The sequence below is a fragment of the Danio rerio genome, chromosome 16, assembly GCF_049306965.1.
Source record: "Danio rerio strain Tuebingen ecotype United States chromosome 16, GRCz12tu, whole genome shotgun sequence".
In the NCBI taxonomy this organism is placed as follows: Eukaryota; Metazoa; Chordata; class Actinopteri; order Cypriniformes; family Danionidae; genus Danio; species Danio rerio.
In genome coordinates, this window is record NC_133191.1 from 59,160,001 (window position 1) to 59,174,729 (window position 14,729).

Genomic DNA, 14,729 nt, shown 5'->3' on the forward strand with positions numbered 1-14,729 from the left:
CTTCCTCACCCTCTGGACCTCTGCCAGCAATAACACTGAGATTGAGATAGGACTGATCATATTTCTGTCTGGCTCCTTTTTAGATTTGGTTTGATCTGAAAACATATAAGAAGTCTGCGATTTACCAAAGACTTTGCGGCTGCGGTCATGAGTGCCGCACGCTCCTGACGTAGACACCTGACAGTTCAAAACAAACGAATCATTGACTCAGTCATTCAATGAATGCTTATTCAAACCGTTTCATGTGTTTTATCCTAAATGATTCATTTGAAAAACAGAATCGTCTCTAAAGAGTTGTTCGCTCATTATCGTACGGGTTTTGATTCACCTGATTGTAAATATAGCTGCAGCTATGTGACGTTGCGCGACCCACCTTTGTTCACTGTGTGACCCACAGTTTGAAAACCCCTACCTTAAACCAAAGTCTCAAACTGCCGGCACACCAACTGACGTCAAAAATATACTGAGATTTGGTCCCTAAACACTTTTATTTCTGAATCACTATCATTGTTGAACAGTCACATATAACCACTTGTGGTTTTGACTCCACCTACAGGACATTTAAAGTACTGTTCTATATGTTCAGGTTCCTTTGTTTCTCTCAGACTGAGGTCAAGTAACGCACATGCAGATTATTTCTGGGGCTGATTTAAACATTTAAATTTACGTCCATAAGTGCTCTATTTTGACTGAAGCTCTATTTTTGTAAATATTTAAGGGTCATTTGATTATAATCAGTTTTATACCACCTGTACTATGTTGTACAAACACATCTCTATGGCTTACATGTTGTGCTGGTGGTGTAAATATGATCACTTTGCTAATATTCGATTCAAATGGTCTCATTATTAGATTTTTCTCATGTGCTTATGAAGATTTGTATAAAAAATGTGCATTAGTAATTTGACTGCGGGCTGAATTGAACATGTTAAAGTAAAAGTGAATATATATATATATTAAACACGCCCCTGTATCAAAGTCCCTTTAAAGGCAAGTCATTTGACTTGGCAGCCACTTTTTTTAAACAGCTCTCGGGCATTCTGTTTGAATAGGGAAACATCAATTGTCTAAAACTGCTTGTCAAGCTTACGATTACATTACATATTAGAAATCACCCAATAAAATTAACTACAGCTGTGTCTTTAGTTTCATTCATAAACAACCAAATCACACAAAATCTGCAGAAACTCATGTCTGGTGTGAGCCCTTCCCCCGTAGCATTGTCAATCTACAGCGATCGATGATTGGCTCCTGTACTAGTAGGCGGGGCTTTATGCAACATGTAGTGATCGATAATTGGCTCCGGTACTAGTAGGCGGGGCTTTATTCGACATGTAATGATCAATGATTGGCTCCTGTACTAGTAGGCGGGGCTTTATACCATATTGACCATTACACTTTTCCCCATTCAAAAAGATACGAGTGACACGTCTTATGTATTCTATGGTCTTTGCCTATATACCTTCTTATTTTGTTGTAGTTTTACAAAAAAATAAAAATAAAAAAAAAATAAATCAAAAAAATCGCCAGTAAAGACACTAAAGGGCAACTACTGTCTTACGCTATCTGTTAAACTTTTGGTTAAGCAATAAGGGTGTCACGATCCTCCAAATCCTTGATTCGATTACATTTTCGATTCTAAAGGCACGATTCGATTCGATTATGAATAATTCATTAATTATTGACCAATTAATTATTTGTAGCCTACCGTTTAAACTACCTGACCTGCATGGTCTTTGTTTTACCCATAAACAAATCATACAGTAAATGAATAAAGGTAAGATACACACATAATTACCACCTGTCAATCACTTTTTCTGCGGGACTCGTGAATAGGCAGTGATCTGTGTCGTTATAATGGCGTCGGTAAAAAAGAGGCACAACCAACAGGAACCAGCCAACAGTATCTGAGGTGTTCGCTAAAATGACTAAGTACAAGTGAGTGAAAGATTGAAGCAGTCCTCTGACTGCCTGGACCTGCTGTCTCGAGCGCATGGCTGTGTGTGCGTCTGTGTCTGTGTGGTCACGTGATGTGCATTTTCAGAGGTAGAGAGGAAGGAGGGCTGCTCAGAAATGCCACACGCCACTGTGGATGTCAAATCGTTGTAGTTCTAAAATGCCAATTAAAAACAAAGACAGTGTGAACAGGGCCTGAGTGTGAACTTTTCGCCAGCGGATTTGCAACGGGGGCGGGTGGAGGATCGCGATGCCGGTGTTGTCTATCGGACGAACCGTACGTAATACGTACATAGCAGAGCTTGCAAAACTGTGTTTTTTTTGTCGACAACACGAACGGTCAACATAACTCACTGGAAATCCAAAATGCTTCCACACCGGCGACTTCATTGAAAGAGGAGAGGGTTTAAGCTCTGTCGACGGGTCTCCTGCTTCTGCAGTTCAACAAGCCGGTTATTTTCCCGCTTGGCAAGCCAAGCTGACGTGACATGGGGGCGTGGCAGCATCGACGATTCTATTTTTTGATTCGATAATCGAAATTGAGCATAAATTTCCATCGATTTCGATTAAAAATCGAAATCGTGACACCCCTATTAAGCAATAATTGATTAGGACAGAATAATAACAATTATTATTATGCCTATTATTAATTTGTAGTATTTTCATAGCAATTTTAACTCCCCCTTTAATATGTATAAGAAACAAAAAAGAGGAGTTTTGATACTCAGGGGAAGAGGTTTCCACTTTTTTTGTGTTTGAATGCTAAAGCGGCCCTTCTATGAATCGACAGTCACTGATATGCCCCCCCCCGCCAATTCGAGTTTGAGACCCCTGATCTAAATGGTCTGAGATTAGATTAAAAGCACACATTGTAGTGGTTCACAGACTAAAAACACTATGTAGGGAGCACACAGGGCTTTGTGTTTGTGTGCATGTGTGTGAGATGTACCAACAAGCTCCTGAACAGACGGCACTGATCCCAGATCATTCAGCAGCTGCAGAAGAGGGTCAGACTGATCTGAACACAGACTGTCCTGATGCTCCAGCAGCAGCTGAACACACACACACACAGGAGAATATATTTTAGAAATCCATGCACTGCATTACATCACACATATTTATAATTAACATGTTGTTTTCCTTATTTAATCTACAGCACATCCTATATTAGCAATTATTTAATATATTAACATTTCAGCAGCAAATATCAATACATGTATGGACCTTTGCATGTATGTGCAAGGAGGATGCTTCGAACTTCCGGTCGGCAGCTGGTTCCAACCAATCAGCACGCTTTATTGTGAATGAGGTGCAACTTCATTAATATGCATGATAGAGCTTCCTTCTACCCGTTACAGCATTCAGAGAGACGCCATGTTGTGTGGCCATCCGTAATTCAAACAAGTGGAGGAAGTAGAACGAAGATTTTGTTTTCATTTCGCCATGATGAGAGCACCGCTCGCGTGTGGAGCCACATGTGTGGATTACAGTGCTCTGCTGACACGCCACAGAGAAATGTTAGTAAGGAACATTTTTACTCGAGAACTTTTCACATCTGGAAATATTGAAATCCAGATTCGCCGCTCGTCTTCTTTTATTAAAAACGTGGCTCCAGTTGGTGTTGATGGTCAAGTCTACAGATTAGGTAAGTGTGTGATCAGTGTTCTTTGTTGATGTTTCTCCAGATGGCAGAGTTAGTATGGTCAGCAGTGCTCTTTCAGTTATTAAAGACATTACTATTAGTTACTGAGTAGTTTACAGTAATATTACTGCAATATTATGGGCTGAAAATGCTGTGTTCGGTGTCTTTTTAAACAGTTGTACAACAGTTACTGTACATCTGTCCTCTGAACCCAGAGTGCGGTGTGAGGTGCCAGACCGATGTTTACACAACAGATGTAGCATGCTAAAGCCTAGTTCACACTACAGGATTTTAAACATCAGCAGATCGCTGTGCTGTTCACACTACATGAGTTGACTTTGTGTCTTTTAATCTCTGTGGTGTTCACACTACGCAACACTCCGTGAATGATCCACAAGAGGGGGGTCACACACTACATGATCTGACAACAACTCATTCCCCATCAGTTAATTCAAGCTACCAAACTACAGCCAATGAATTTGAGGGAGGAGTCAGCAGAAAAAGCTGAACACTATTGGCTGCTTGTGTGCTGATGACATCACTGACAGCGTTTCAAGCTTTGGAGAAAGCATTTAAAAACATCGTCAAATCAGCGGATTTATCAGCGCATTAATCACTCATCTGCAGGCTCCAGTGGATAGATACACAGAGAGTTAATTTTTGTAATTTTATAACTCTTTGAAATAAAACTAACAAATAACACCCTGCCGCTTTCTAACTATCAGTGTATTTCTTTCGGACATTGTCATTTTTTATTACAAAACAGTAAAGAACTGAGCATTTCTGCCTTAAATTACCGTATTGGTCAACATGACTACATGCATGTCTGATACTTTTCACTTTGACTTTAAATGTGTGTGCATTTCCTTGCCTGGCAACTTCCTGCTAACATAAACAAAACTTTCTGATGGCAAAAACATCAATTTATCATCAATCATCAATAGCTCCTGTTTGAAAGTGAAAATGAAAGCCAAGACCTTTGCATGTTTTAGTATCTTAACTACATATTTATAGGCTGTATTACCAAAAAAAGATGATATTTTTAGGGTAATGGTGTCATTAAATATGATGCCAGACATTCAAAGCTTAATTTTAATATCTCAATAATAGCTTTGAATGTAAATATGTTGTGACAGTATGGCGTTTATATGAGAACGGTCAGGATGAGCAGTATGGTAATTCTAATAGTTACAGAATTCTAGTTCAACTGTTAATATATCCTCCTCTCATGTCTGTGCAAACACAGAATGAAGCGAGTGCACCGATGCCCATTCTGACCAATCACAGATGTTTCTGCTGAGCACACAGGCATTCAGCTCATGCTGATCTGCTCTCTCATTGGCTGCAGCTCGTCACTACATCTGACCACACGTGGGGTTGAGTCGGCCGACAGCTCTGGAATATTTAGCATGCTGAATGTTGGATTTCCGTCTGCGAGGTGTCGGCGACGCATCAGCGAGCCTCGTTTATGCGTTGCTCAGTAGTTCACACATAAAGAGCGGCGAGCGCCGAGCACCCGCAGATTTCTTCCCGATCACAGCCCGATCTGTCGGCGAGCTCGTTAACTTCCAAATCGGGCTCAAATCAGGCTCAAAATCCTCTAGTGTGAACTAGGCTTAAGATGACAACAGTCCACTTTTTACCCAGTGCAGTATTTGTGGCAGCACAGCGGGGTTTTTATTAGCTATTTGTTTATTTCAGCAAATCCAGTTGGGAATAACAACTAGCATTGTGAGACTTCAATGTTGGCCTCGTCAGGAGCATCTCCACTTTCTCCTGCATTCACTGGTGTGTTTGTGTTAAAAGGGTAAAACTGACCAGACAGTGGACCTGCACGGTCATCAACCAGATAATGTGACTGAGGAGAATCTAGTGGAGAGAAATCCTCCACTTAAACACTGCTCTACGAATCGCTCTTCATCTCCCCTCGTCTGTGCTTGAGTTGCTAGCCACAAATATTGAAACTCCCCTTTTCATGCACACCCTTCCCTCCTCCTTCACTCGCCACTCCCACCTAAACAAAGCTGGACATACCCACTATCCTGACTTATTTCAAACGAGAGATGTGATGGTTCATAACCCCTTAAAAGCATGTTTCCATAAGCTCCAGTGTGTGCTCATGTACTGTGCTGTAAGTGAGTCTGTACCCTGTGAGTGTTGAGGAGTTCGCTGATGGAGATGTAGATGACGGGTCTGTTGAGGATCAGAGTCTCTGAGTATTCATCAATGCTGAAGCGCTCCTCCGGCTCGGGCACATCACACACGGCACGCAGGAACTTCCTGTAGCAGGAGAGGGGGCGGAGCCATCAGACAGGAAGTGCAGGCGTGGGTAACAACAGTGAAAATTATATTTACATATTCATTCACTCATTTTCTTGTCGGCTTAGTCCCTTTATTAATCCGGGGTCGCCACAGCGGAATGAACCGCCAACTTATCCCGCAAGTTTTTATGCAGCGGATGCCCTTCCAGGCGCAACCCATCACTGGGAAACATCCACACACACATTCACACACACACACTCATACACTACGAACAATTTAGCCTACCCAATTCGCCTGTACCGCATGTGTTTGGACTGTGAGGGAAACCAGAGCACCCGGCGGAAACCCACGTGAAGGCAGGGAGAACATGCAAACTCCACACAGAAACGACAACTGAGCTGAGGCTCGAACCAGCGACCTTCTTGCTGTGAGGCGACAGCACTACCTTCTGCGCCACTGCCTCACCCTCACATATTTACATATTTACATATTCACATATTTACACATGCAACTGATATTTACACATGGCATGAAGTTTGCTACACGTACACGACTGTTCACGGTTCATTCACAAAATCTGTCATAAATACTATTCCAGTGTTGTGTAATGGTGATTGGTCAGCATCCGCTCTAACTGAAATGCATGGATGTTTTCTCCCACCTCGACTCTGCATCGCATGCTCAGTGATGTGACTGATGCAGATGTACACATTGCGATATACTGTGCAGCTGAAGTCTCACCTGAAGCGGCTGTGAGTCTGTGTGATGTACTGGTTGAGCGCGTGCAGATGTGCCGAGTCTCCCTGGAAGTGTTTGAGCGCTGCGCTGTGCTGCAGGATTCGAGCGATGGAGCCCAGAGTCCTCCGCTGACCCGGGAGAAGAGCAGAACCAGCGCTGAACTCCACCACATCAAACCCATCCGGAGCCACGATTGCAGGATTCATGTAGCGGTAGTAGATCAGGTTACCCACGATCTGAACACACAAACACACATACAAATATATGCATGCATTTGAATAAATAGTTCTTAAATAATATTGTAAGATCCACCCAGTTGGCCCAATGCCGGCGTCCACAGGTGGATGAAGGTTTAATGCCTGTTCGGTCTTTCCAGTGCACAATGTTGATTTATATTAAACTTAACTCATATCTGACTCCAATTTTAATATGAGGTGGTTTAGAATATTAATATATTTATCCTCGTTTTATCTGACTCCAATCATAAAACATTAGGAAGATTATATCAATATGTAATTTAGATAAATGTTTGAACCTTTTGTCTTCACTAGTAACTATTACATCCGTTCATTCGGGTGCTCATATCGCTCAGAGAAATCGCCTCGGCCGAAGGCGTCCCTCACGGTCACACTCCGGTCAGTCTTGAATATTAAACAGAGGTAATTGACTAATACTTTAGATGGCCGCTACCAGCGCGCTCGTTCTAAAATACTTTAGTTAGTCCCGCTTAGATGTACACCTTTGAGTTAAGACAATCATCATTTCTAATTAGAGGTTAGGGCATTAATATAAATGTACCCGACTACTGGACTCTATAGTAACTTTGGTTTTCACCAAGCCCATGGTTTCCCATATGAACTTAATTTAGAATAATATTACCTTCAAACAAAGGTCGGGTACCCAATCTAGGTTAGTCGTGCAACACCTTGTTGACCTAGACGGAAGTTATCGCCCTTTCCACCTAAGTACACATGAATCAATATCAAGAGTCAGCCGGATCGCTAAAACACAATTAGTGTGCCCAATGCTCCATCTCAACTGGATTTTAGTCCGTCTACTGACCTGACGCAAGACGTGCGGAAACAAGGATACAGCGTAATCTACTTGAATTAATAATTACAGAGTGAGCAAAATATGGTCAAACATTACAATTTATTAGTCAGGTAAATGTATTATGCCAATTCAATCAGTCAATTCATAAATGATCAATACAAAACATCAAATTATCAAAGATAAATCCAAGATGAAAAGATGCATATCCTGACTTTGAAATATACATAACATGGAGCAGGCTCCATGTTATGGGCTGATCTGGTTAGGCAGAATCGCACTGAGCCTTTCTCAAACCTTACCTTAAATAATCCAAGAATTCCCTCAAGGAAGAGGGTGTGTGTATATAAAAGTCACACCCTTCACAGTGGTTCAAAAGATGCCTGAAGTTATATATTTATTGTTTTGATTATGTCTGTTTCTGAGAGAATGAGACCATTGTACCAATCGCACTGAGACATTTCAAATGATATCAAACATAATAGTTAAAGTCAGTTTGGTTGATCTAGAACATTCAAACATTGAAATGACCATATGTGTGAGATGGGGTGGATGAAGCTGAGTTTCAGCAGACTCAGATGCAAATGCAGCAGGAACTGGTTTTTCCCGCATTCCCCCCTGCTGGGTTGTGGAGTCAATTGGCCCTGTTTTCAGCTCATGTTTTGAATTGTCAAAGACATCAAAAATATTTGTAATATTTCAATTCTTACAATATATATTTACTTAATGTGCATGTAATAGACACCACAGTTAAAGCATCAATAAACTGATCATAATGACATGTAGAATTACCCGAAGAGAGCATCATCACACTAGTGACGCTTTATTAAAGCAATACTATAAGCATGAATGCAACCATTCATTCATTGGTTTTAAATATATTTAGTAAACAAGCACTTTTGGGCTCTCATTGGCACTACCACTGTATAAATGTTTAACTCTTGTGTATTGTTCAGATTGACACGCCTTTGGTTATGTTGGTGCTGTGTTTGTCCGATTGACTTCTATTATAATCACATTTATTGATTGTAAAGTCATGACAGTAGAGGTCTGCGCGGGACTCATTTTTTAGTCCTGCTCCCGCAAGGTTGTATTCCACACCCCAGGGGCACCTTCTGGATTTTAATCCAAGACACACACAAATCCAGCACCGCCCGCCCCCTTCCGATGGCTGTTATTTTAGTATTCAAACATTAAATAACGAATGCATCAAGTAAAATAATAACAAATATTTTTTTATAATTTAGCAAAATTCTGCCCTTTTTATCTTTGCATATTTGTTATTTTATCTTTGTGATTTTTATTATTTTAATGTCTTCATAATTAAAGCTATAGACAAATTCCTGCTTGACATTTTAGAAAATATTTGGCGTAGCTACCCAGTATGCTGAGAACAAAAAACAAACAAAAACACAGAAACATGTTACACAGGGTCTCTGCAGATATCATAATGTCACATTTAAGACCTTTTTAAGACCATTAAGTATTAAAGTATTAAATATAAGACCTATATCGCAATATCCAAAACACATGAGAGAAAATGTAAAAGCACAAAATTAGGGGTAAAATAAAGTTATTTAAATTGAACAGTACTAAAGTCAGGTTTAATGCACCATTGAACCACAGAAAAAACAAACATCTTCATTCACTATTGAGATATTTTTTTTTAAATGACAGGGGGCGCTCCAAAAACACTGAAAGTAAAATCAGACGAATAAAAAGATAATCATTATCACTGAAGATGTTTTTGGGGGCCTCTTTTTTGTTGTTTTAACAAACTTATCCCTCAGGTTTTTCCAAAGTTTTAGAAAAAATATCTTCCTTTTCCATGGCTGTTGCAATTTCTAGTCAATAATTATTGGTCATTCTGGCGAGCAGAAATGTAACCGTGATAGAAAATAGGTAAAAACTTGGTAAGGTATTATAGCCTACTGTACTATTAAATTTTCAAATAAATCCCACTATCAATCCCATTTTATCTCTAAAATAAAGTGAACTAGTGTCTGCTGTACAGCGTTTTGTAAAGTACAGTAAAGTACTTCAATTACTCTGTTGTGGTAATACTATAGTTGCTATGGTAACACAACAAGTGTATTAAAAACAAACTACCCAGTGCTATAGTTTTTTTTTTTTTTTTTTCAATATAGGGTATATTTTTCTACAATTCAACACACTTTACTGTAGTAAAACTACACTGTGTTTCATTTTATCAGTTCACTATTCCTAATACTACAGTATGCTGAAGCATCTCTGGAAAAGCACGAAAGGAGTCTGACGGAGCGAGAGCAGGTCATTCGCACGTGAGCAGCCAGTGTTTTGAGAGCTCGCAAGCAGTTTTATCCATGAACAAAGGAAACCGGTGCGTGAGCAGAGATTCGCTCTCTCGCATTACAGCGCTCCCGACTTATAAAACTGCGCTTGCGACATTTGTCAGTGAAATAACAGCATACTCTGAGTTACTCTGAGTTTAACATCAGAAAGCTGATTGGTTATTGCAAGTTGACCTTTTTGTAGTTGTAATACCGCAAATTACAATTGGACTAGTGAAATAAAGAACTACAACACCCCAAAAACCTAGCAACAACAACAAAAAGAATTTAAATGAGCATAAGATGTAGCATTACATGGACATCGCAAAAATAAGACCTGTGCAAAAACATTTAAGACCTAGAACAGCGAATTTAAGACTTTTTAAAGCCATAAATTTAGATTTTTAAATTTTAGACTTTAATACTTTAAGACCCCGCGGGGACCCTGTTAGACTTTCTCTGGTGACGGCCGACATCAAAACATGCCGTAACCGTCCTTAAGGTGGTAAAGCACTGGCATTACATCACAAAACAAGCCGTCTGGCTTGACTGAAGCGCAGTTCTTTCCTAGTTGTTCAAAGAGTCTGCAAGTTTGTGTTTCATGGATATAGGATGTAGCTATAGGTTTGTGAGCATCGATGATGTTAAGTGTGTCTTTATTCAATGCACAGCAGAAAAAAAAAAGTCTTTCAGCGGTGCATGCAGCTGTTGGTAATGTTCTCTCTGAGTCCTCAGTGGAGAAACAACCGTAACCATACCCAAATGTTCTCAGAATGATTTGGCACGATAGAGGAAAAGCAGGCAGCTGTAGTGCATACTGTTTAATAATCAATTTAAATTATGTCACAAATAAATAAATACATAAATAAATAAATAAAAAGCAGCATTAATTCCTGCCCTCTCATGGTAGGTATGCACAGTGCGTACTGTTGTACGGCTGCAGGCGCCACTGCCACGCCCAACCACTCCTGCTGTATATTCAGGCTCTGTTCACCCGCTGCCTGCTCAGAATAATTGTCTACCCGACTCAATCGTTCGCAAATTTAGATCTGGTTTCCAAAATCTCACGCTTAAATTGGGCACAACCAAAAAAGAGAGAGAGATAACAGATAACAGTGTAGGCTGTGCAAGAATTGTAGGCTAAATGTCAGTTTTGTTGTCAGACGTGAGCGCCGACTTAAACGTGAGCTTAAAGTTTTGTGACTGCTAGAGTAAAACTTTGAGGTATTATCACATCGCTCAAAGGGTCATGTTTTTGCATCTATGATGCATAAAAAAAGACCAAGAACAGTAAACTGAACGTTATCTAATGCAAGCTGAAGGACACCGCATCTTCACTGTGCTCTGCCATGGTAAAGTTCGCTCTGAGGACCGTTATGTAGATGATGCATGCTCAGACTGTGCAAATAAAAAGCACCTGCAGAAAGCACTGGTCATGTGTTCATCATGTGTAGCCTGTTTGCACGAGCAAATCGTGAGCGGCATGTGCGCAGTGCATATATGGAGAGCAGAAGCAGCGCGCAGGCGTTTGCATTTCACACTGACTGCGTCTGCAGTGCACAGTTCATCGACAGCTGCTGCACAGATCAATCGATCTCTGTCTATTCCATCTAGTTACCCATCTATAAATAAATACATTTTTTTTTACTTTTCATCTGCACCAAGCCCCGGGGCAACTTCCTCCTGTGCTGTTTCCTTAACCTGCAAGTTTTTATTTTACAAATCATACAGATCCTACAGAACTGTCAGCTTCTCACGCTCTGAGGAGTGTCACTCATGTCTTTTCAGGTGCACACAGTCAGAAGACAATCGCCTGTGATATCATGACATTTTGTTTTTGATTGTCAGGATGATGTAGGCCTATAGTTATAATAATATTATTTATACGATATTGTTATTATTATGGTATTTATACATGATCAAACTAGTGTGCAACTTAAGCAAGACGGATACTAAAATGGTTTTAAATTAGCTTTTGTAGTTCGGGGCCAAATAAATATTTGTTGCCATTATTATTCATTTAAGTTAATTTGATTGAATATATATAAATCAGTGGATATTATTGATGCATTGATTGGATAAAATTGCTTTTTTACTTTGAGTGCTGAAACACAGAAAGTTAAGGCCAAATTAAGCCTCAAAATCAGCCTAGGGTGGATGAAAACAACCCAACCGCACACAAGAGGTAAATATTTAGATGCCAAAATTAGACTGTTTTTACCTAATGAAGGATTCACAAACCTTGTAGAGCTCGTCTTCAGTGGCCTGAGGAAACTTCTCCTTCAGTGTGTCCCTCAGAACTTTAGCAGTGTAGCGTAACCCGTACCTGATTGAGAACACGCACAGACAACACATAATCCTTCAGACACAAGATCAACACACTGCAAAACATGCTTTCCTTACTCAGAGTTTGTCTTGTTTCTAGTCCAAATATCTAATGATTCTTCAATCAAGAAGCGTTTTCTAGACGAGCAAAACATACAGTCTTGTTTTCAGAAATGAATGAAAATTAGGAGGGTTTCTCCTTAAAACAAGCTAAATAATCTGACAATAAGGGAGAGAAAATAGAACAAAACAAGATTATTTTGTTGTGATCTGTGTTGAAGAAATTTAGTCACTTATGAGTTTTTACAAAAGAGAATTCAACACAAAACAATTATTCTGACCCACAAAAAACCCGTTAAGACAGGTGCGGTTTCGGGTCATTTTAAATAAGCAGAACTAACAGCAAGTATTACTGAAATCAAATATTGACATTATTAGACGATCATAACTCCTCTGGGTGTGTGTTACGTACGGCAGTCGGTGTGTGTTGCTGATGATGGCGTTTAACACACGCTCTGTCAGGTTCTTCAGGTTAGTGATGGAGACGTTCAGCCGGTGCTGGACCTCAGAGTGAGACAGAGCCTGATCCACACTCACCTCATACGGCAGACAACTGACACACACAGACAGACACACACACACAGACGTTTGTTTTTGTGAAAAGCGGGTACACTACATAGGTTTACATTCATTTTACACTGTTCAGACCGTATATTGTATTGTATTGCCCTCACCTCTAGATGCGCACACACACACACACACACACACACACACACACACACACACACACACACACACAGAATCACCACAGACACACACACAGATGTTTGTTTTTGTGAAAAGCGGGTACATTACATAGGTTTACATTCATTTTATACTGTTCAGATCGTATATTGTATTGTATTGCTCTCACCTCAAGATGTACACATACACACAGAATCACCACAGACACACACATACACAAACATGTGATTTAAACAAATTTTAAATGCAATCAAAAGCAGAATGTCTGAATAAATGCTGCAATAATGCAAATAAAAGCAACATCTCATATGAGCCCAGAGTCCTGCAGATTTAACCCGCAGCTCAAGATGTTGAATAATAGTAAAGCAGAATAATGCAGTGTGTGTGTGTGTGTGTGTGTGTGTGTGTGTGTGTGTGTGTGTATACCTCTTCTGGCCCGTCTGGCTCTCGCTCTGGTTGACCCAGCTCTTGTAGATCTCCACTGGGTCGGTGCGGATGTTGAGCGATCGGTCCTGCAGGACGTCTCTGATGGCAGGACCCAGGATGTCTTTCAGTGCGTTCTGACCGCGAGCGTGACGGTAGAAGCTCACCAGCATCTTGATGACGGTCGGACTTCCTGTGATCACTTCCTGCGGCCGGTCCACCTTCACACTGCACACAGCATTTATATACATCAGAGGACAGACTGACGTCATTTCTCCAACATTCTTCAGAGTATCTTGTTTTGATAATATGTGACCTCATGGTGTGAGCCAGGGGTGTTCAATTGGTTCTGAACTCAGCCGCTGAGGCAATTTGTTCCGGACTGCCCGATTGCTTTGGGCCAGCATGCGAGACACTCGGGCCAGTGTACAAAATGGTTACTGACCCGATCGGGCCAGTGCTGCCTTGTCACAAAAGTTTGGCTGCCACCGTCTGTCAGGTGCGTGCAAGTACAATTTTAGGGTGCTTTCACACCTACTGTAGACGTTTGTTTAGGAATCTCTCATTTCCCCATTAGTGCGGTTCGTTTGGTATATGTGAATCCAGCAATCGCGCTTGCATCTGCGTCAAATCAATCAGTCCGGGATCGCCTGAATGAGATGGTCTCTGCTCGATAGCACAGATCGATTATGGTGAGAAAACACCCCAGGCTATATCACAGTGTATAATGGTTGTGTAATAGCCATATATACAGCTATATGAAGAGAGAATGATGAGCAGGGCGGGATGTCATTCCTGCCGGTAAATGTGCACTTCATGTCTAAAGTGAAAGTGAAAGCATGATGAAATATTACTGAGAGCTGTTTATCCTTTAGGAAAATTGACCGAAGTTACCATCTGACCATTTTTCCATATTTTAATCTTCTGGTATGCTGTATTAGGCCTTTTGTTTTTATCATTTCTGCACTGACAGCTCGAAAGAAAGACCAACATTGATCAGCCTTCATGATCTGATGCAGCCTCTGTTATGGTTCTCTGTAATTTAAGCCTATAATGCAGAATTCTAGCCAACGTTTCTTTAATAGATTGATTAATTCAATAGATAGATAGATTTTTACAAAACCTGACAACTGAAATGAGGCTCTGTATGAGATAGTCTGACCTCTCTGATTTTTATTTGGTGACTTTGTCTGTGGGTTTTAAAATCAACCTTTTGCTTATAAAATATTCTATACACAACTGTTCAAAAGTTTGGGGTCAGTATGATTGTTAAATATGTT

The 14,729-nt window shown here is 40.4% G+C and overlaps 1 protein-coding gene across 2 annotated transcripts in view; it reads right to left on the reverse strand.

The window, feature by feature from the left end:
* The window catches only part of iqgap3 (IQ motif containing GTPase activating protein 3), a 51,681-nt gene that overhangs the window by 6,157 nt on the left and 30,795 nt on the right, over positions 1-14,729 (reverse strand). For both annotated transcript variants that reach the window (XM_073924509.1, NM_001308967.1), the window contains 6 exon segments: positions 13,453-13,677; positions 12,755-12,895; positions 12,199-12,283; positions 6,602-6,834; positions 5,746-5,878; positions 2,906-3,008 (listed from right to left, as the gene is read on the reverse strand). In XM_073924509.1, coding sequence (XP_073780610.1) covers positions 2,906-3,008; positions 5,746-5,878; positions 6,602-6,834; positions 12,199-12,283; positions 12,755-12,895; positions 13,453-13,677 — 920 coding nt within the window.